Consider the following 20,116-nt stretch of genomic DNA (forward strand, 5'->3'; position numbering starts at 1 on the left):
TATCTCTAGACATATTGCCAGGTCATGAAAATGCTCCTACGAAAGATACAATCACATTTAATGATTACTGATATCCAATTGCCTCACCTCTGGAGGTTACTTCTCATGGGTATAATGCACATGACATGAAACATACATAATCCTTTACTCTCCTCGAGAGGTTGATTAGATCACTTAAGGTCCAACCACATCATCGCCTTGTCTCTAACTAATGTGTCCTAAGGAAGCAAAGAATTCATGAATTACCAGATCGGAATGGTTTCAATGATTTTGAAAATGTAGCTTGTCTTAAACGATGCAAACACACACACACACACACACACACAACGTATCCTAAGGAAGCAAAGAATTCCAAATAGAAAGCAAAGTCAATTGAAAAGCAAGGCTAGCTTCTCAAAAATGAAGGTTAGATTAGATCACTTAGGATAGACAGTGCAAGCTTATCTCTAGACATATTGCCAGGTCATCAAGATGCCCGTATCAAAGATACAATTACATTTAATGATTACTGGTCCAACCCTATCATCGCCTTGTCTCTAACTAATATACTAACTTAATTCACTTCTGTCCACCATTATATTTTCCCTCTCTCTCTCTCTCTCCCTCTCTCTCTCTCTCTCTCTCTTGCCTCCATAATCTTTTAGTTCTTCTGTCTCAATAATATAATCATCTAGAAACTATAAGATCATAATGGTTTGGATGATTTTAAAAATGTAGCTTCTAAGTTTCTCTCTCTCTCTCTCTCGCCTCCATTATCTTTTTGAAAAAAAATGGTCCTTAGTTCAATTTTCCCCTCCTAAGAATCTAAGCGTCCACGAATTACGACCAAAATGGTTTCATGAATGTAACAGAGAATTTATGAATTATCAGATCGGAATGGTTTCAATGATTTTGAAAATGTTTAAGATGCAAACACACACACACACACACACACAATGTCAATTGGAAAAAAAGTGATCACCTACCTGGATAAACAAAAGTTGTGGAAAGAAGCTAGTGCTAGTCCAACAATAAATTGAAGCACCTGCAAGAAAAACAACCCCAAAAAAAAGTAAAGCTAAGCAAACTGTACATCTCTCTCTCTCTCTCTCTCTCTCTCTCTCATAGAAATACGTAATGACATACACCCCCACGTATAAATTAAGCTTTTGGGCCGATGATGCTCAGTTACGTCTCAAAGTGCATGTTTGAAGTGATTTTTGTTATGTGCTAGAGGAGCATGTGATGAGGCAAGGAAGGGAAGGCAATAGATAGAAGATAGATGCTCAACGGCGCTCGTGTAACTATACATCTCTCTCTCTCTCTCTCTCTCTCTCTCTCTCTCTCTCATAGAAATACCATAGCTAGAGAGAGAGAGACAGGGGAGGGGGACGGGGGAGGGTTTATCAAATGACTAACGACACTATCTCTCGAAATGCACATCTCAACACACACACATACACACAAAAAACCCGTAGCTAGAGGTGTTAACACATACACATACACACACACACATACACACACACACACAATTGATCAGATATGCATATAGCTTGTAAGGATTACAAAACTATCTCTCGAAATGCACATCTCAACACACACACACAACACACACACACACACATACACACGCACACAACACACACGCACACACATACACGTGCACACACACACACACAATTGATTAGATATACATATAGCTTGTAAGGATTATAATCGTTATGTTTTTACATTTGTGTGTGAATGTGAGCGCCATGCAAGATTTGTGAATGCGAGAGAGAGAGAGAGAGAGGGGGGGCGAGAGAACGCCACTGCCTCTGGAAATGTGTATCTCAACACACACACACACACAAAACCATAGCTAGAGAGAGAGAGAGAGAGAGAGAGAGAGAGAGAGAGAGAGAGAGAGAGAGGGGGGGAGGGGGGAGAGGAAGGGTTTATCAAATGACTAATGACACTATCTCTCCAAATGCGCATCTCAACTCACACACACAAAAAAAAAACCCGTAGCTAGAGGTGTTAACACATACACACATAATCTCTCTCTATCTCTCTAAAAATGGCACGTACACTTCTATGCATGCTATAGATAGAGGCTAGAGGCACAAAAATACACATTAAAAAAACTCGTAGCTAGACGTGTTAACACATACACACACACACACAACACACACACACACACATACACGCGCACACATACACACACACACAATTGATTAGATATACATATAGCTTGTAAGGATTACAAAACTTCACATGCCACTATCTCCCAAAATGCACGTAAGATTGGCACCAGCATTACCCTAACTTAAGGAATATGCTAAAATCAGTTAATTAGTTGAAGGGAAAGGAGGGGGTAGCATATGTGTCTACATGCAAGGTTGCACGATGGCGATTGATTGACCTATAGCAGGGTGCACACTACCTCTTTTCCTTCAGGAAAATCTCTCCTTGCTTGCTCAACTCTACCTTCTTTCGTTCCTCCATTATCTTCATTTTCTTTCATCTCCTTTCCTTAGATATTCATGCCCTTTCATCTTCCCCTAGCATCGATCAACCCCTACACCTCTCTTTCTCTCCCTCTCTCAAAACCACATATAAAAATTCTATAAACCTTGCCCCCCCTCTCTCTCTCTCTCCCTCTCTCACAAAAACACAAAAGCACACACACACACACACACACACATACACACACACAAACACACACTCTCTCGGGGGGGGGGGGGGGGGGGGGGGGAGAGAGAGAGAGAGAGAGAAAGAGATTGCAACACGTCCACTATCTCTCGGAATGCAAAATAAACTCGCCTGGAGGTCGAGATATGGAGCTGCTGGACGTCAAGATCTGGAGCTATCAAGAACTGCTACAGGTGGCGACTGGAGGTCCAGATATGGAGCCTGAAGGTCGAGATATGGAGCTGCTGCACATCGAGATCGGGAGCTGGTCAAGAACTCCTGGAGGTGGCGACTGCAGGTCCAGATATGGAGCTCCTGGAGGTCGAGATCGTGATCGAAATGGAGGTGGCGCAGGTCCAGATATGGAGCAGGCCGAGTTAAGTAATATAAGTTTATGTTTTATGTTTTCTCATGAATATACAGATCGAAAGGATCACGGCTGTAGCTAGTCCTGTAGCCCAAAACTGAGTATGTAGAAAGCTTAAGACTACACACTGAAGGCCTAAGAACTCATCACCGAACTGGTCGATGTATACGAACTCATCACCGAACTCGTCCTGCAGTCTGTGTTCATCCCGTTTTGTACATGGTCGAGGTCGAGCTGCTGGAGGTGGCGAGGTCGAGCTAGATACTATAGATAGGCTGGAGGTCGAGGTCGAGGTAGATAGGCTGGAGGTGGCGAGGTCGAGCTGCTGGACGTGGGGAGATCAAGAAGGTCAAGGTCGAGCTGCTGGAGGTGGCGCAGGTCAGGTAAAGGTCGAGCTGCTGGAGAGCTGGGAGCTACTGGAAGGTGACGATAGTATAGACAAAGGTAGAGCAGGTCGTAGAAGGTGGCGCAGGTCGTAGAAGGTGGCGGAGCAGGTCGTAGAAGGTGGCGGAGCAGGTCGTAGAAGGTGGCGCAGAACGTCGAGGTCGAGCTCGTAGAAGGTGGCGCAGAACGTCGAGGTCGAGCTCGAGGTCGAAAGGAGGTCGAGCTCGCTGCGGGACGTCGAAATGGAAGCTCGACGGCGGGAACGGCGGGAGATTGATGGAGCATTCATGGAGCGACGGCTCCGGCGACGGCTCCGTTCCAAAAACATTACGATAGTATAGAAAAACCACGGCTCGACACGTGGCTCTCTCCCAGCTCCGGACACGTGGCGCAAAGTTCGGTCTCTCCCTCCATAATAGATAGTATAGATATAGATTGGAGGATGCAGGTGTTATATGTCTTAGACGTTGCTCTCAAAAGGTTAAAGAAGATTCAAGAGACCAAACCCATGCATTCAGTCTCAAAGAGTGATGGGATAGACCGCGCTCTGATCAGCATTGAAGAGGCCAAAGTTCATCTCCTCAACACTTGATTTCATATCCTCGTTAAAGAGCTCGAATATGTACGTCTCGAGGAGCACGTTGGGCCTCTTGGGAGTACCGCTTGCTACGTGATTCACCAGATTTTGGTTGTATGTCTGAGCGTTTGTCACCGTCGCCGATGCGTCCGATCCCTTGCTTGGCCACCCACTCTCCGTCACCACCACTTTGATTCCGCTATATCCCGCCGTCTCCATCGCTGAAATCAGTGCATCCACCTCTGCATCGAACAGATTTGTGTAGTGCAGCCCATTGTCCACGTTGTCCGTTCCCCCCTGGAACAGCGCATACGCCAACGGTATCTGGCTTGGGTTGCTCGTATATCCGAAGAAGGGATAGACATTGGCTAGAAATGGTGCCCCTTTCTGCGAGAGGAATTGCAGAATGGAGCTCATTTGAGACTGAATTCCGCTTTGGAACGTGCCCTGCGACGGCGGATAAGAATTCCCTAGCACACTTGTGGCGTGGCTTGTAGAAACCTGAATGCTCCCTTGGAGATTGGAACTAACGAGAGCATTGTACACGTTCGTCATGGCTGGGAACAGGTACTGTGTATACTGCGAATTCTGTATAAGCACCTCGTTGCCCACAGCGATGCATTTTATCACCGAGGCGTATGGCACGATGTTAGTTTGCACCCACTGGTTAGCGGTGCTCGACCCCGAGGCCAGGCTTGCTAGTTGGTCGTTGGACACGCCTACGATCAGAGTTATGCCTGATCCTTGAAAGGCGCTCAGTACGCTTGCATCTGTGTCGTAGATTCTCACTTGTCCCACGTTTTTAGACTGTAAACGGCTCACAACTTGGGTCGGCGTAGGAAGATTGTCGCCGTTACGCCCATATGCTACGCCAACCGTAGAGCCTGCAATTGACAAGCACAAACAAAACCAGTTATCAGGGTCTTGAAGGCGGAAGACTTACAATCGATAGAACTTAAGAGAAGAAAACCGATTCGAGTAACCTGCTGATGCATGGAGTTGCATAGCACAGGCAAGGATCAAGCAGCCCAGGAAGAGGGTGCGTGAGCGCCGGTAACCGGAGAACAGGGCAAAACAGATAGGCATTTCTATAGTAGTAGGTGAAGGTTGAGGAAGGTGCAGCTGCTGGGAGTATGAGTGTGTAGGTAGCAACAGTTCTAAAATCGCTGGTGTCTCTGGGAGACTCGGAGCCGCAGGCTGCTTTCATAGGAAGAACGGGTTGCTTCAGCGCACATGAAGCAGCCTGAGCGATGCTTTGCCTTGATTTTCAACATTGCGTGTACTATGGAGCAGCAGCTCTTCAAGAAAGTTGTTGAAATACGGACGCAGCTCAGGCCAAGCAGAAAGTACACGAGGTCAATACAAGAGGTCCGTAGCAACCCACACAATCCTCACCGCCTTTTTCAATCTCCATCCCAATCTATATAGTGAGATGAGAAGGTATTCTTTCAAAACAAGAGTGTGACCCATCGACTATCACCTGCAGTTTTCTGTGTTACGTCGCGGCGTCATCGAACGTAACCACACGGCTTTCCCATAGACTTATCCACGAAGAAGTCATGGCTTTCTGCACCGAATCGCCAACAACAGAAGTCTGGCTTTCCAACAACAGAAGTCTACCTTTCCAACCACCACCTTCATAGCATTATTCAACGCCTTTTGAAAAAACCTTCCTCTAATGCCAATTCTTTGAAGAAGCCAAAGGCCCCAACCTGTCCACGTAGGTCACCAAAATATACAACTCACATCGTTTACATTATGTGGCACTTAAGAGAACGTGAAATGAAACGTGTCTTCAAAGGTTTTGGACCTGGTTTAATCCAACTCTAGGGCCTAAAGTAGGCTAAGGACTTAGAACATTAGCAAAGGGTCAATTGGCTATATTAAAAAGCGGGATCTGCTATTTTGTTGGTATTTATTGTGTTGACACTATTAGAGCCTAGAATCCTGTCTTTACAGGGTGCATCACAAAATACTATGCTTGAGATTTCTTGTGGACAATTGTAGTTGTATGGGACACAAGAGCTATGGGTATAGAACTGTAGGAGTATGGGGTCTCTAGCCCACATGCTTGGGGGTGGTTGGGAGGTGAGTTGCTTGCTGAACTTTATTTTGTTGAATATGTTTGGACTCTATTTAGGGTAAGATCTAAGTGGGGATATACCAGTAAGTAATGCAAATAGGATGCCATGTGCACTTGAGAATGTTGTGGAGACTCAATCCACTAGCAACTTCCATTTGTGTCCTCTTTCATGAATTTGACTTAGTCGTTAATCAAGATTTCAGAACATAATATAATCTCAAATAGCAGTGATGGAGAAAATCTTCCTGATTTCCAACTATTAGCCTTAATCCTTGAATCAATACTATGATTTGTGTGAAGGTTGTCAGTAACGTTACCTACCTATCTTCTGGGCCCTATCAAGGAGTCTTACTTTCTAGATCCCAATCCAAGAAATATGTAGGTTTACTTGTCATCCAAATACAATTTACAACTACTACCTTCTAAAACCCAATCCAAGCTTAATAATTTGTCCTCATTCTAAAGATCAACTTATCCCTTGGGACTTTGCCTTCATTGTGAGCATAGAAATTTATAATCTTCATCCTGTACTTCACTCTAAAGATCGGATACGAATCATCAATCTCTTTATCTTCCTCATATGGGGTTCACATATGAGGCAATGATGTCCCACAACCCTCTCAATGACTCAATGTCGACCTTCCCTAATCATCACAAATACTCCCCCCTCCTTTCGCTCTCAATTAACATATGATTTCCTTGTTAATTCACTCCCCCCCTTCTGCTCTCAATTAAATAATTAACTCTTGCTCCTCAGCTTCCTCCTCCCTTCGCTTCTTGTCCCTCTCCCTCTCCACCCTCCCCTCTCCCTAGCCTCCTCCCCTCAGCCCTCCCCTCTTCCTCCACTTAACCTTCCCTCTCCCTCCACTTCCTCCTTGTATCATGTTTTGAGAGGCTGCTCATGGTAGTGCTGGAGATCCTTTCACAGGCCCCCCTTCTCCTCTACCCTCCTCCCTTCAGCCTACCCTACTTTATACCAGTAGGCAGAACCTTCTGGAGAATAGGAGCTTCTCCACAAATCTCCTTACTCTAGAATCTTCTCCTTTTCCTTGCTTGTGCATCTACATGCCTTAGGTTCATCATCTCTTACTTTTTGCATAGCGCCTTATGTTAATTCGCTCCCTGCTCCCCTTCACACAAAGGAATGAATTAATAGGTAGCTTTTCTATCGCTGGAGGTCCATATTCGTCACATGAGATGCTCCATGGATTCCCTAGGTAAGCCTCATCGAGGATATCAATGTGATTCTCCTTTGTCATATAGTACATCAACTCTACAAGCCCATCCTCAATCAGCTCCTTGATGAGGTGGTAATGAACCTCGATGTGTTTTCCCCTAGCATGGAATATTGGATTCTATTGGAAAGGCAAACCTTGATAGGTGTGTCACTAGAAGGCATAGACCCTTTTCTGATGAAAATATCGACGCTTTTTACATAATTTTAAAAAAAAAACAGGCACAAACATCGTTAAAAGCGTCGGAAAAGGATCGTCACTATAAAGCGTCGCTATATAGCGATGATGATAAATGTCGCTATATAGCGACACTGATAAACGTCGCTATATAGCGACACTGGTAAATGTCGCTATATAGCGACGATTAACAGAACTTTAAAAAAAGCATTAGTGGGGCTAAAGAGGGCCATAGCAAGCCCTGTTTTGCCCCACTAATGCTTTTTTTTTTTGTTGCAATTACAAAAAAAGTTTTTTATTACAAAATTTCCCTTGCGAAAAGGGTGATACAAAATCGCTCAAATGAAATGATCGAGCAACAAAAGCATATACATGTCGAACATATACAACATTGTTTGTTACAAAATTACCTTTGAAAAGAGATACAAAATTGCTCAAACGAGCGGATATACAAAATGACATACATGGCAAAGTATATGCAAACTGCTACTACTACTACTACTCATTCGAATCGTCCTCGTCGTCCTCGTCCTCATCCTCATCTTGTTGGCTTGATCCTTGGTCCTAGTGAGTTGCGCCTTCTCCCTAATCCTCGTCACGTGCATCTGATCCCTGGCCCTGGTGATCGCTCGCCTCCAGTGATGGGACGCTGGGAGGACTAATGGTAGCAGAGTGAGAAGCAGTGGAAGCTATGCGAGTGCTTCTGGAGCGAGGAGTAGTAGTGGGAATAGGAGAGGGCCAGGGACCTGATTGATACTGTATCTCTGGACCAAGTGGAGACCTGTAGGGATGTGAGTGTGCTGACTCCTCTACATCTCCCGAGTCACACAACATAAGCAGCCCCTCCTACTCTTCCTTCCCTTATGAGAGGCATGCGCAGGTGATGAACCCTCAGTCGAAGGGGCATGAGGGGATGGCTGGCCAGTAGGTCTAGCCATTGGTGCAGGGGATGGAATTGCTGAGATCCTCTGAGATAGTAGAGAGAAGAATCTCGCTACCTCCTCATTGGTCATCTGTGCTACAAACTCGTCGGGACTCTCGACAAAGCCATGCGCAGCTAGCAAAGGAGTTCCCTGAGGGGTAGTTGCAGTGCTATATCTAAGAGGAGTCGGACTAGGGGTAGTCATAGTGCTAGGTCTGAGAGGAGTCAGACCAGGGGTAGTAGTCTCCTCAGGTGTCACGTGAGAGGAATCAAAGTCCACTAGAGCATATAGATCATGATGTCTCCTCTTATGAGGCTGTCCGTACTCGTTGGACGTGTGATGTGATCCCATGTCTAACATAGACAAAAACACGAAAACAAAAAACAAAAAACAAACATAAGCATAGGCATAGGCATAGGCATAGGCAAAGGAAAAGAGGAAGAAGAGGGAAAGGAAAAGAGATTGGAAGAGGGGAAAGAGAGAAGAAGAGGGAAAGGAAAAGAGGGAGAAGAGGAGAAAAGAGGAAGAAGAGGAAAAGAGGAAGAAGAGAGAAAAGAGGAAGGAGAGAAAAGAGGAAGAAGAGAGAAAAGAGGAAGAAGAGGAAAAGAGGAAGAAGAGGAAGAGAGGAGGGAAAAGAGGAGAAGAGGGGGAAAGAGATTGAAAGATTGAAGGAGAAGGAGAAGGAAAGGAGGGAAAGAAGAGCATTAGGAAAAAAGGGAGCTTATTTTGGGGCCTTTTACGGTTTGGAAAAATAAGCTCTCAACCAATCAATAGAAGGCCAACGTAACGTTGAAAATTCACGAAAATAAGAGAAAATAGAAAAAAGAAACAATACTTTATGTAAGTACAAGCGTGCTACATTAATGAGGAGATTGGTTTTTTATTCTTAGAAGATCTTTGGACAAGAAGATAGAATCTAAACTGACATTTTATCTGACAAGATCCTTCCCGCTTCCACCTTCCTTTGAATTTTCAAATGTTGTGCCGCCTTTCGTGCGAAAGGTCTACCATTCTACACCATTGCCTCATTGTGCAACAGCCTTTCTTTTCCAAAACTGCTCCCTTGATCCTGTTTGGCGTAGAGTAAGATGTTTCTCGTCAACTTTCTGTTTGCCCACTTTCTCTTTCTTGAAACTTCAAATTGTTATCTTAGTTACATTACTTTGCTATTGTTACAGATTCAGAAAATCTCCATGGTGAACCAAAACCACGGCCGTTCTTGTGGAAGACGCTCTGTGGATGATAATGCTATGAAGGCAGAATTATACCAAACATCCTTACCCCGTCGACCTGCTTCTTCTATTTCGTCGGTAGAGAATTCAAGTACAGTCAAAACAGAAGGAACTTGGGAAAGGTTTTGTGTTTCGAAAGGAGCATGGGTGCTCATGCAACCTAGCAAAAGAAAAAGACCCCAGACAAAAAACATTTTCTTGGCATCGTGGAAGGGAAGAGTACGAGATTTTAAAATCACCAAAGGGAAGATATCCGTGAAAGAAGTTTTGATTCAGCACGTGTACATGCATAAAGAACTTGTCTTGCGAGACTATCCAAAAAATCTTCCGCAACACAGGCCTAATTGTATATTTTTCTATTGTGGTTTTTTTCTTCATGAGGTGTATGGATTTTTAAGATGAAGCTTTCTCTCTTAACTTATTGACATTCTTGTGTTGTTTTATTTCAGATTTATATCCTTCATCGTATGAGACATGGCAAAATATCGATTGTATTCTGGGATTTATAGATGTTCTGCATGGATCGATAGGAGAACAACAATACCAAGGTCGATGTGCAACAGAGCTAGCTCAATCGGGTATATTTTTTACTGATCATTTTTATCAGTTGCTGGACAAAGCTAACACACATGGTGTATTAATAAAACAAGACCTTCCGGCGTGGAATTCAGTGGATTGGCCTCACCCACATTCTAGTGTTACAGAGGCATATAGGGCGAAGCTTTTTACAGAAGTACAGAAAGCGCTGAGGCCCAATATTGCCACTAGGATAGTAAAAATTTCTTTGTGCATGCCTCTCACAGTTTTTGTAGACTTGTTTAATACCTTTTCAGTAAAGGTTTCAAAAACAATGTTCACAGTTAAAGCAACAAATTCGGCATGCATGCCACAATTTTTGGATAAAGGTTAGGATAAGAAGACATGTAGTTCAGTGTTTTGTGAGGTGGTCCAACCTTCTATGCAACTGAAGTACATGGTTGCATCACAAAATTTTATTTTCTCTTTTTATTACAAGCGCAGTCGAATGCTAGGCACAAAGCTTGTCCCAATGGACCAAGATGAAGAGTCTTTTGGTGCACAAAATAAACTTATTGATATTGATGTTGTTGAGAATGGTGATGTGGTAGCCAATATCTCGTTAAGAGAATGTTGCTCCCTAGCTCAATTGCGCAGTGACATTCTGTTTGAGACTGAAGGTTCTATCTCAAACGACTTTTTATTTATCTACAAGAACAGAAAGGTACACCATCTGATTTATCCTAGTCTCATTAAGCATTGCTATTAGTTTAATTTACCACTCTAATTCATATTGCTTTTTTGCAGTTACTCAGAAGAAGAGAGAGCTCAGTTAAATGCAAAGACATAGAAAATTTTAAAATTGAGATAACACAGACTCCATAAAGAAAGGTTTTGTATTCAATCAAGTAAGATTTTGTACAGAATTGTTTAGCTGAATCTGTAGAACATATTTCTAACATCCATTTTCTATTTATGTACAGTTTCATCCAGAGGCTGCTCTACATTTTCTGGAGGATCTTCTCTCTGCTGCTCCATCCTGTCCGTGCTCCATCCTGTCTCCTCCACTGCCCCAGAAGCCTCTCTTTGCTGCTTCTCCACCTTCTCCTCAACATCAGCTGCAGGTCTTTGCTCCTGTGTCTGCTCCTCCTCAGCACTCTGTGATTGCTCCTATGGCTTCTGGTCTGCAGCATTAGGTGCTTCATATGTGGGATCAAGGTGTATGACACCTTCTTGTACTTTAGAGCTTTCACCCAGCTCCACAGTAGCTGGTACAATAGGTTTGGGGGAGGCATAGCTCAAAAACCTCCAAATTGTATGAGCTCTAAAATTATGTACATAGTTGGGGCTGAAGCTATCCTCTTTCATCTGCAATGGCAGAGGATAATTTAGAACACTTTGTATCATTATGAATTATCTTCAAGCTTAATGAAAAGTATTTTTCCTTACCAGATCTGGCTGTTCCTTTTCAAAGTAGCTTGAAAGTATATATTTTGCATTGATCAGCACCCTCCATCCACAGCTACTTGAATCATTTTGTTGTGGTGTCTGTACAGTCAGAAAAAAATGTTAGAAACTGTGAGCATCAGCACAAAACAAAATTATTCAATAAGTTCAAAGACATAGCATTTAATAGACTTTTTACCTCGACTTATTGGCTCTATTGAATCCAACAGAGAGACATTTGGAGGACAATGATCCAATGCATCTAATAGCCTTCTAATACAACTGCAATATGTATAATTTAGTTAGTATGGTATCAAAATAATGAAGTTTTAAGTTCAAAAAGCACACACAGCACTTACAATTTCAGCTCTCTGTGTGTGTTTTTTACAGAGTTGAATAGAAAGCATTGCTTCTGCTGGATGTCAATAGACACAAAACTCCAGTGGTCACTGCATAAGGAAAAAAGCATAAGAAAATGAAAGGCTACAAGAGTTCCCAATATTAAACAAGAATCTTAAAAGAAGTAGTCACCCACATACCTGCTATGGTATGGAAGTAGCAAAATGTCAATTACTTCAAAATTGCAGTGTTTGAACCAGCTGGAAATACTCATGGGAGTCTCTTTTGCATCTCTTAATCTAGAAGAAATGGCTGGATCAACAATATGGACTGTATGTTGTACAGAGGGGTGAATCCAGCTTCTCATCATGCTGCATAGGATCAGAACATAATTAGGGTAGGTTATAAAGGAGTTACAAGGAGGATTGATTTGCAAAAAATGTAAAATTTAAAGACACTTACTAGAGCATTGCAAGAATGATAGTATCTGAGCAATACTCATTCTTGTTAGCCAATGCTGCTAAGCATTGTTTTGTCAAATCAAAATCATTGACTGAAACTTCATCCTCAATATGTACAACTACATCAGGGCCCAGCTCCTTCAACCTTCTATGTATGTGTAGCTCCTTCTTTCCAGTCTCCACATCTATAACAGATTTTGTTTCTTTTATTTGCTGCTTCAGTGAGTCCTCATAAGCAGCCTTCCCTCTGGTGTTCTTTGAGTGTGTTACCTCAACAACCTTTACCTCATCAACCTTCACCTTCCTTGTAGGTGGAATTAGCAATATATCTCTCATTTTGATGTCCTGCCATTCCACAGGATGAACCAGCTTGTCATACCTCCATCTCACTCTGGACAAAGTGTTGAAATCTTTGGCCATCAAAGTCACCCTGTGAGCATGGGCTGCTACAAGCATTGCATCCTCAAAATATTTCTCCAGGTAATCCTCTGCCATTTCCTGCAAGGAAAGAATGGCAGTTCTATTCCACCTGAACCCAAGGTTCCAACTGTCACAAATTTCTCTCACCAGTCTTTGAAAGGGTGCTTTGGGTATTGCAAAGCCTATGGCTTTCTGTTGCCTCCTTATCTCCCTTAGCACACCTGCACCCTTATTCAATCTTTTGGCCTTTTGCTTGAGCAAGCTCATTGGCTTACCCTTCCTGCCATGTGAAGCTCTTCCCTTTGGAGGCACACTAAACTTCTTGGTACACCTGCTCCAGCTGCTGTTGCTGCAAGACCTGGTCCTTTGCCAACTTGCCTTGCAGTTGATTTGGTTCTTGCCATCACTCTGAAAAACTGCATACAAAGGATTGGAAAGAGATCACAGACATGAAGAACATGTTCTAACAAAGAAAAGGCAATCACAGGGGTGGAAGAAGCCAAATAGAGAAATTTGCAATAAAATGCGATATGAGCAGTTTGAAATTTCAAACAGGTCCACATCGCATTTTGTTGCAAATTTTTTAAATGAAATGCTGGTGCACTCCTACAGTGATTTCTATGTTTCTCCAACCAAATACAGTATGAATGGAGGTTATGCAAGAAGATCACATGCAAATATCACACTTGAAGATCTGCATTCCTACAGTGATTTCTCTGTCTTGGTTTGAGCCTATGCATTTCCATACAGGATGTATTTTTTCTATTTTAGGCAAGAAGATTGCAGAGACTAAGGGGAGTCACAAAACCAGAACATGTTCTCACAAAGAAAAGGCAATCACAGGGGTGGAAGAAGCCAAATAGAGAAATTTGCAATAAAATGCAATATGAGTAGTTTGGAATTTCAAACAGGTCCACATCGCATTTTGCTGCAAATTTTTGAAATGACATGCTGGTGCACTCCTACAGTGATTTCTTTGTCTCTCCAGCCAAATACAGTATGAATGGAGTTTATGCAAGAAGATTACAGCTATGGAAGTCAAAAAACCAGAACATGTTCTAACAAAGAGAAGGCAATCACAGGGGTGGAAGAGCCAAATAGAGAAATTTGCAATAAAATGCGATATGGGCAGTTTGGAATTTCAAACAGGTCCACATCGCATTTTGCTGCAAATTTTTTAAATGACATGCTGCTACACTCCTACAGTGATTTCTATGTTTCTCCAACCAAATATAGTATGAATGGAGGTTATGCAAGAAGATCACATGCAAATATCACACTTGAAGATCTGCATTCCTACAGTGATTTCTCTGTCTTGGTTTGAGTCTATGCATTTCCATACAGGATGTATTTTTTCTATTTTAGGCAAGAAGATTGCAGAGACTAAGGGGAGAACCCATTGTTACTGACCTGGAATCTATCTGTGGATGTGCTGTGCTGCTGAGGAGTAATCTGTGCTGAGGATGAACCTGTGCTGCTGGACAAGATACTGATGCTGCAGAGTATGGAGGTAGGGAGGCAAGAGAGCAGAGACTAGAGGGCAAGAGGTCTAAAACAGGATACCACAAATAAGTGCAAATAGAATTAAAGAATCACTAAATCCCACACGTGTGGAATCTAGTCGTTTTTCACACGTGTGGATGGGACCCAGATCTCTTGGAGTTTGAAATTTGGCACGTGTGAAAGTACACTTTATTCCTTGGAACTTGTGCCATTCATGATTTCATCATCAATACCACAACCACTTTTCCCTCCCCTGGATTCCAATCTTTCATCCCTGCCACGACCCTCGCATCTTCCATTTCCTTCTCTCTGATCCTTTCCTACCCAGCACACTCCATCCAGAATGCAACCTGCCTGAAGACAGTACTGCCAGATCTCCAGGTTACCTAGAGTGCAAAGTTCAAGCTAGAGAAAGAGCAGGAGATTTACCAGTGCAACTCAATCAGCATGGAAAAGGAAAAAAAAGGTCAGAATTCTAGTTTGGTTTCAATGTTTTTCAACATTTATTTCTTCCATCCATTGGATTTTTGATGTCCCAATCTCTTCACTCAGCTCCATCCTTCTTCTTACATTTTCAATTAATACTGTAACTCAAGAATGTGGTAAATCACCCAGAAATTAGATTGTAGGTTGATATGAATAGAAACAAGAAATTTGCAACAAAATGCGAGGAGAGTGGTTTATAATTCTCTAAACAGCCCATATCGCATTTTGCTGCAAATTCCTGTTGTGGACTCCTTGCTCATGAAAAGTTTCACTCTTTCCATTATTTCTCTTGCATATGAGATCATAGTGTCCAGGATTCACTGAGATGAACCAAGTGCTTGATTTGATATGCACATGAACAGAACTTGAGAATTTGCAACAAAATGCGAGGAGAGTGGTTTATAGTTCTCTAAAACGCCCATATCGCATTTTGCTGCAAATTCCTGTTGTTGACACATTCCTCATGAATAGTTTCACTCATTCCATTATTTGTCTTGCATATGAGATCATAGTGTCCAGGAATCACTGAGATGAACCAAGTGCTTGATTTGACATGCACATGAACAGAATTTGAGAATTTGCAACAAAATGCGAGGAGAGTGGTTTACAATTCTCTAAACAGTCCATATCGCATTTTGCTGCAAATTCCTGTGTATTATTTGTTTCTCACTTCTACCTCATTAATTTGCTATCTTTAGCCCTGTGGAAATCTTCCTTGATGATGAGAAATGTTTTTGTTTTGGAACAGCTGGCTCCCAGGCCCCACATTTCAAGAGGAAGCTGGACTTTTCTGCTGTTATTATTAGACCACAGCAATCACCAGGTGAGTGATGAGATGTCATGAAGGAATTATCTGGTGATATACAATGCATTCACTGATTGCATATGTCAGCATATAGAATTCATAGTATATAAGTTTTTGAACAGGCAAAAAGAAGAGGCTGGAGCAGAGTGCTGATTTTTCCATCAAAAAACAAATGGAACCAGAAGAAGACAGTTCTCCAGATTTGCTCCTATTTGAGTTTCTTTACAAATGCAAGGCTCAGAGTAACTTCCATATATACAACAGTATTTTCAACATGGAGTTCACAATGAGCTCTGTACTGGAGCAGCACAAAGATTTTCTTTCAGACTATTGGGATGCCTTCAAAGAACTGACAGAGGCAGGAAGAATTGTGGGAGGAGAAAAGGTTTTTGTGCACCTAAATCATATTGTCTCCAATGACAGGCTGAGGTACCATGTGAACAGAAGATTTGACAGCCTGCCTGATCACTATAAATTCAACTGTACTTTGCACACCAGAAAGTGCAGAGTGCTGGAGGAGAGCATGGCATTTCGTATGTACATTGTCTTCAGTCAGGAGTCTTTGGATGAACAAGGGCAGGAAATAGAAGAAGAAGACACATCTGAAGCTTCTGAAAAGGAGGATGTTTCTTTGGTCACAGAAATGGCAGAGCAAGAAGAAGATATCAACCTTCAGGATGAGGGGCTACAAGTGGTTGCTCTTGACCTTGTTCAACTGAGGACAAAAACTCTGAGGGGAGCAGAGCCAGTTGAAGATTTTGATGTTCAGAGCAGCAACTATGCAGTGCCCATGCTTCCAGGTGTGTTGATTGGTGGAAAGGATTATGTTTTCCTCCATGATATAGAGTGTATGTTTGATTTGAGGGAGGACTATGCCATTTCCCTTATTGCCCAGGCTTCAAGGCTTGACAAGGAGGTTGGCATAGAGGATGACCATTCACTACTGGCTTTGGAAACAATGTTTGATCCTGTAGAGGCCCTTTCATTTTGTTTCAAAGAGGCTGAAAAGTTCCAAGAGCCAGATGAAGCTGCCTTCCAGCTCACAAGGGAAGCTATGAATCTCTCAACACTATACACAGAAAAGCCTAGAGAAGAGGCTGGACAAGAAGGGAGAGGGATAAATCTTTGGAAAGATGAACTGCTTGTTGCTGATGAAAATGAGAAGGTACTTCAAATCATATACTTTGACTTCTGCTTAACTTTGGTTTTGTAGGTTGTGTATTGTCTCACTCCAATCCTTTGATATGTTGCAGCTACAAATTGAGGATGACACATTCCTCCAGAGATCAAGTGGAAGCAGGCAGGTTGGGTTTCGCAAAATGTCAGGCCTAGCTCATTATATTCATGATCTAGGCAGTGCCAAGATTTTGATTTACCATAGGCAGTTGAGCAACAATGGAGAAGCCATTGTTTACTTCCTAAAATGTTTGTCCAGGGCTTTAGGTGGACATGCTCTTTCATGGCAAAAGGAAAAGATCATTTTGATAGAGAGGTTGTCTGCCATAGATATATTTGGAGATTATGTGAATAAGCAGGCCTCTAGGGCCGCTTACTTTTTGTCTTACACTTCTTATGCATTAGCATGTGGTGTTAAGGACCCCAAATATCTGGAGGGCTATGGAAAACACCAGCTCGTAAGGTTTCGAGAGCCACCCATGATTGCATCAGGCCACACAGTCCAAGAAGAGGAACAGGTGGAGAGAGCTGAAGAAAAGGATAAAGAGACAGTCAACATCAAGCCAATAAGGAAGAAAAAGACTCCAATTAAGATCAAAAAGAGAGTTCCGATCGGCAGGCCCTGGGAGAAATAGAATTTAGTCATCGAATATAGCACAAACATTATATTAAATTTGAACTGATTTGTATAAAGTCTTTGATATCTGGTATGACCTTGTATAAATGATTAATAAGTTGATGATGAAATGATTTGTACATTTACATAGAGTGGTGTCGTTAAATATTAAATGAACAATATATTGAAATTGTAAACAAATTGTATTAAGTTCAGATCATATGTTTCACATTGAAATACTTTTCATGCATAACACCAAGAGTCACTTGTTCCACTAAAAAAATTTCTATTGAATGAGTTTGAAAACATGTGGACATAACACCAATAAGTTACAAATGAGTCCTATTCATGTTTACTTGTCCATTTATGGTTTCTAAATATCTTCAATTCCCTCCATTGTCTATGTCTCTCTGTTGCAATTGAATTGTCTAGAGCTTGTCTTCGTCTTTGCTTTTGGGCTAGAAGAAAAGCAAGCTTGATTTTGGAGCTAGCAACTTTTCTTTTAGCATGCAGCCTCTGTAGTATGCCTCGGTAAAACCATTGGAAGACTTCCTTCAGACTATTCGCCTTCTGACTCCCTCCATAGTGTTGTGTGTGTCTAAAAAATGCATTACGTGCCATGTAGTGAGACTTCTCCATGCCTTGGGTAGACCAAATAGCTGGGCATCCATACTTTTTGACAAAATAGGGAAGGTGGTTGTATATGATATGCTGTAAGACATAAGAATGCATAGTAAGTAATAAAAAAAAAGAAGATCACACTTAAGTAAAAGAAAAAGACATAACCTTACCATGTAGTGAGTTATATTGCAGGCTGTCCACGCGTCTTTCATTGACTTTCCAAAATGTTTAATTGCCTCCTCAAAGTTCTTGTAATCACTCTTTGTCCATGTTACTTTGTCACAGAACATGAAGAGTTGATCAAGAGACCTCCACACCTCTGCCTTCCTATTTCGTGCTTCCCCATCTGCCTCATGATCTTTCACAGCATTATGGACTTGCTTACTGTGTTTGGGTCGAGACAAGAATCTTCTTGCCTTAACACCACCAATAGAGGGCTTGATTGGTACCTCCTTGCCATTGGTAGACTTTTTAAAATCCTTTGTGATTTGAACATCTCCTCCATGCAGACCTATATCGGATAACACTTTTTCCAATGCTTGAAGAGCATCCTTTCTATTTTTTTCGAGACGGAGTTTCCAAGCAAATCCAATATATAAAAATACCAATTTCTCAATAATTCGACATAGACCATGCAATGTGCAGATGTGAACATTACATAGTGGAATGTCCAGAATGGCCTTGAAGTCAGGGTCAACTTTATCTCTATTAGGTGCTCTCTTCCACCATTTTGAATCCATTACTTGAGCTGATTCTTTGCAGTAAAGACAAGGAGACTTTGAGTTGCCTCCTTTACTAATGTTATACATGCACTTAAGTGTTTTAAGATCCCCGGCCATGTGCCACTCTACTTGAAAATCACCTTTTCCTGCAACATGGAGATTCTCGCCTTGCACTTGTCTTTTGATTATTCTTGGTATTTCCGTGTGGTGAAACACCCAATCTAGTGTTTCATGGTCTTCGGTCTTCACCTGCGTGATTATAGAAAACAAAAGTATTACTATATCAGATTTGAAAACAATGACCAAAATCAAGTATAAAACAACCCATGATCATACCTGGAACGAGCCTAACCACCATATGTGTTTCTCTGACTGCACACTAAAATACTTCGAACTCGCTTCAGTCAATGATGTATCAATCGCTCCATTCATCAATGTAATAGTAACTCTTTCCATTTTCTTTTCCTTTACAACCTCACACTCATCCAGTTTGATAACAAATTTCAAAATGCCTTTGCACTCCTCAAATGTTATTCCATAAAACTCGACCATTCTTTTCTGAAGTTGTTGCAGATCTAAAAATATATTGTTCCAAGGATCATACACAGTGGTTCCTTTAACACCATGAAATATTTCTTCGATATGGATATATTGCCCAATAAATTCATCTATACTTTCATTCAAATGACCTCTTATCCTCCACACGGTTGCTGGATTTGGCAGTAAAACTCGTTTAATCCTTTGATCTTTCAAAGTTGAGGATATCGCATGGAAAATCGAACTATATCCCTTCCTGCTAACTCCACTAACATCAAGAGCCTCTTGGATTATAGTGCCATCAACTTGATTATTGGATACAAAGTCCTCTACAACATTACGTTTGACTGTTTTGTATATTTTTTCCTCAATCAAACCTTTTGCTACACCGCAAGAAAGCAATCCTTTCATTTGTTTAACAGGAAGAAGGTTCGGGTCCATATTTTCTTTTGCAGGCTCCAATAATTTCCTGTAGTAACAACACAATATGACTATATTATTCAGCACCTCCATTCTTATTTTGCAACAAGCAACGAAATAGATATAGTCTGGAAGAGAGCCTTTTTGAGTATACAAAATGATAAATTTCAATCTAACCTTGCTTCCTGAATTCGTCGCTTGCATCCACCAGTCCCAGCCTTCAAATTTGCAATGTTTTTAATCTTCCTGCTACGTTGTCTATCTCCAAGCACGGTTCTCTTCTTTCTTGCTCTTGTCAACTCTTTTTTATTCTTTGAATGCTCCTCAATTTCATTCTGCAACTGCTGCTCCAATTTTGCACGAATGGCTATCTCCTCCATCTTGGCCCCCTTTTCTTGTAGGTACATCATTTTATACG

General features: G+C 41.8%; 1 protein-coding gene and 1 long non-coding RNA gene across 2 annotated transcripts; one reads left to right on the forward strand and one right to left on the reverse strand.

The window, feature by feature from the left end:
- Positions 1–3,844: 3,844 nt before the first annotated feature.
- On the reverse strand, positions 3,845–5,212 carry LOC147884712 (glucan endo-1,3-beta-glucosidase-like). The gene is made up of 2 exons (XM_087397544.1): positions 4,964–5,212; positions 3,845–4,864 (listed from the first exon to the last, which is right to left on the reverse strand). The coding sequence occupies exons 1-2, from the start codon at positions 5,064–5,066 to the stop codon at positions 3,924–3,926; spliced, it is 1,044 nt and encodes a 347-aa protein (XP_087253670.1). The 5' UTR covers positions 5,067–5,212; the 3' UTR covers positions 3,845–3,923.
- A 5,373-nt stretch (positions 5,213–10,585) lies between these two features.
- LOC147884713 (uncharacterized) lies at positions 10,586–11,259 on the forward strand. The gene is made up of 3 exons (XR_015543556.1): positions 10,586–10,870; positions 10,954–11,037; positions 11,130–11,259. It is a non-coding gene; the product is annotated as an uncharacterized LOC147884713 (long non-coding RNA).
- The last annotated feature ends 8,857 nt before the right edge of the window (positions 11,260–20,116 follow it).

This window comes from Dipteris shenzhenensis, chromosome 26, assembly GCF_047967505.1.
Source record: "Dipteris shenzhenensis isolate YYH24624 ecotype China chromosome 26, Dip_SZ_1.0, whole genome shotgun sequence".
In the NCBI taxonomy this organism is placed as follows: domain Eukaryota; kingdom Viridiplantae; phylum Streptophyta; class Polypodiopsida; order Gleicheniales; family Dipteridaceae; genus Dipteris; species Dipteris shenzhenensis.

Bases quoted from the DNA above. Each gene is read 5' to 3' on its own strand.
- LOC147884712 (XM_087397544.1), bottom strand. From the start codon at position 5,066: ATGCCTATCTGTTTTGCCCTGTTCTCCGGTTACCGGCGCTCACGCACC. The intron at 4,865-4,963 runs GTTACTCGAATC...TGTCAATTGCAG, and splicing joins GCAACTCCATGCATCAGCAG to GCTCTACGGTTGGCGTAGCA.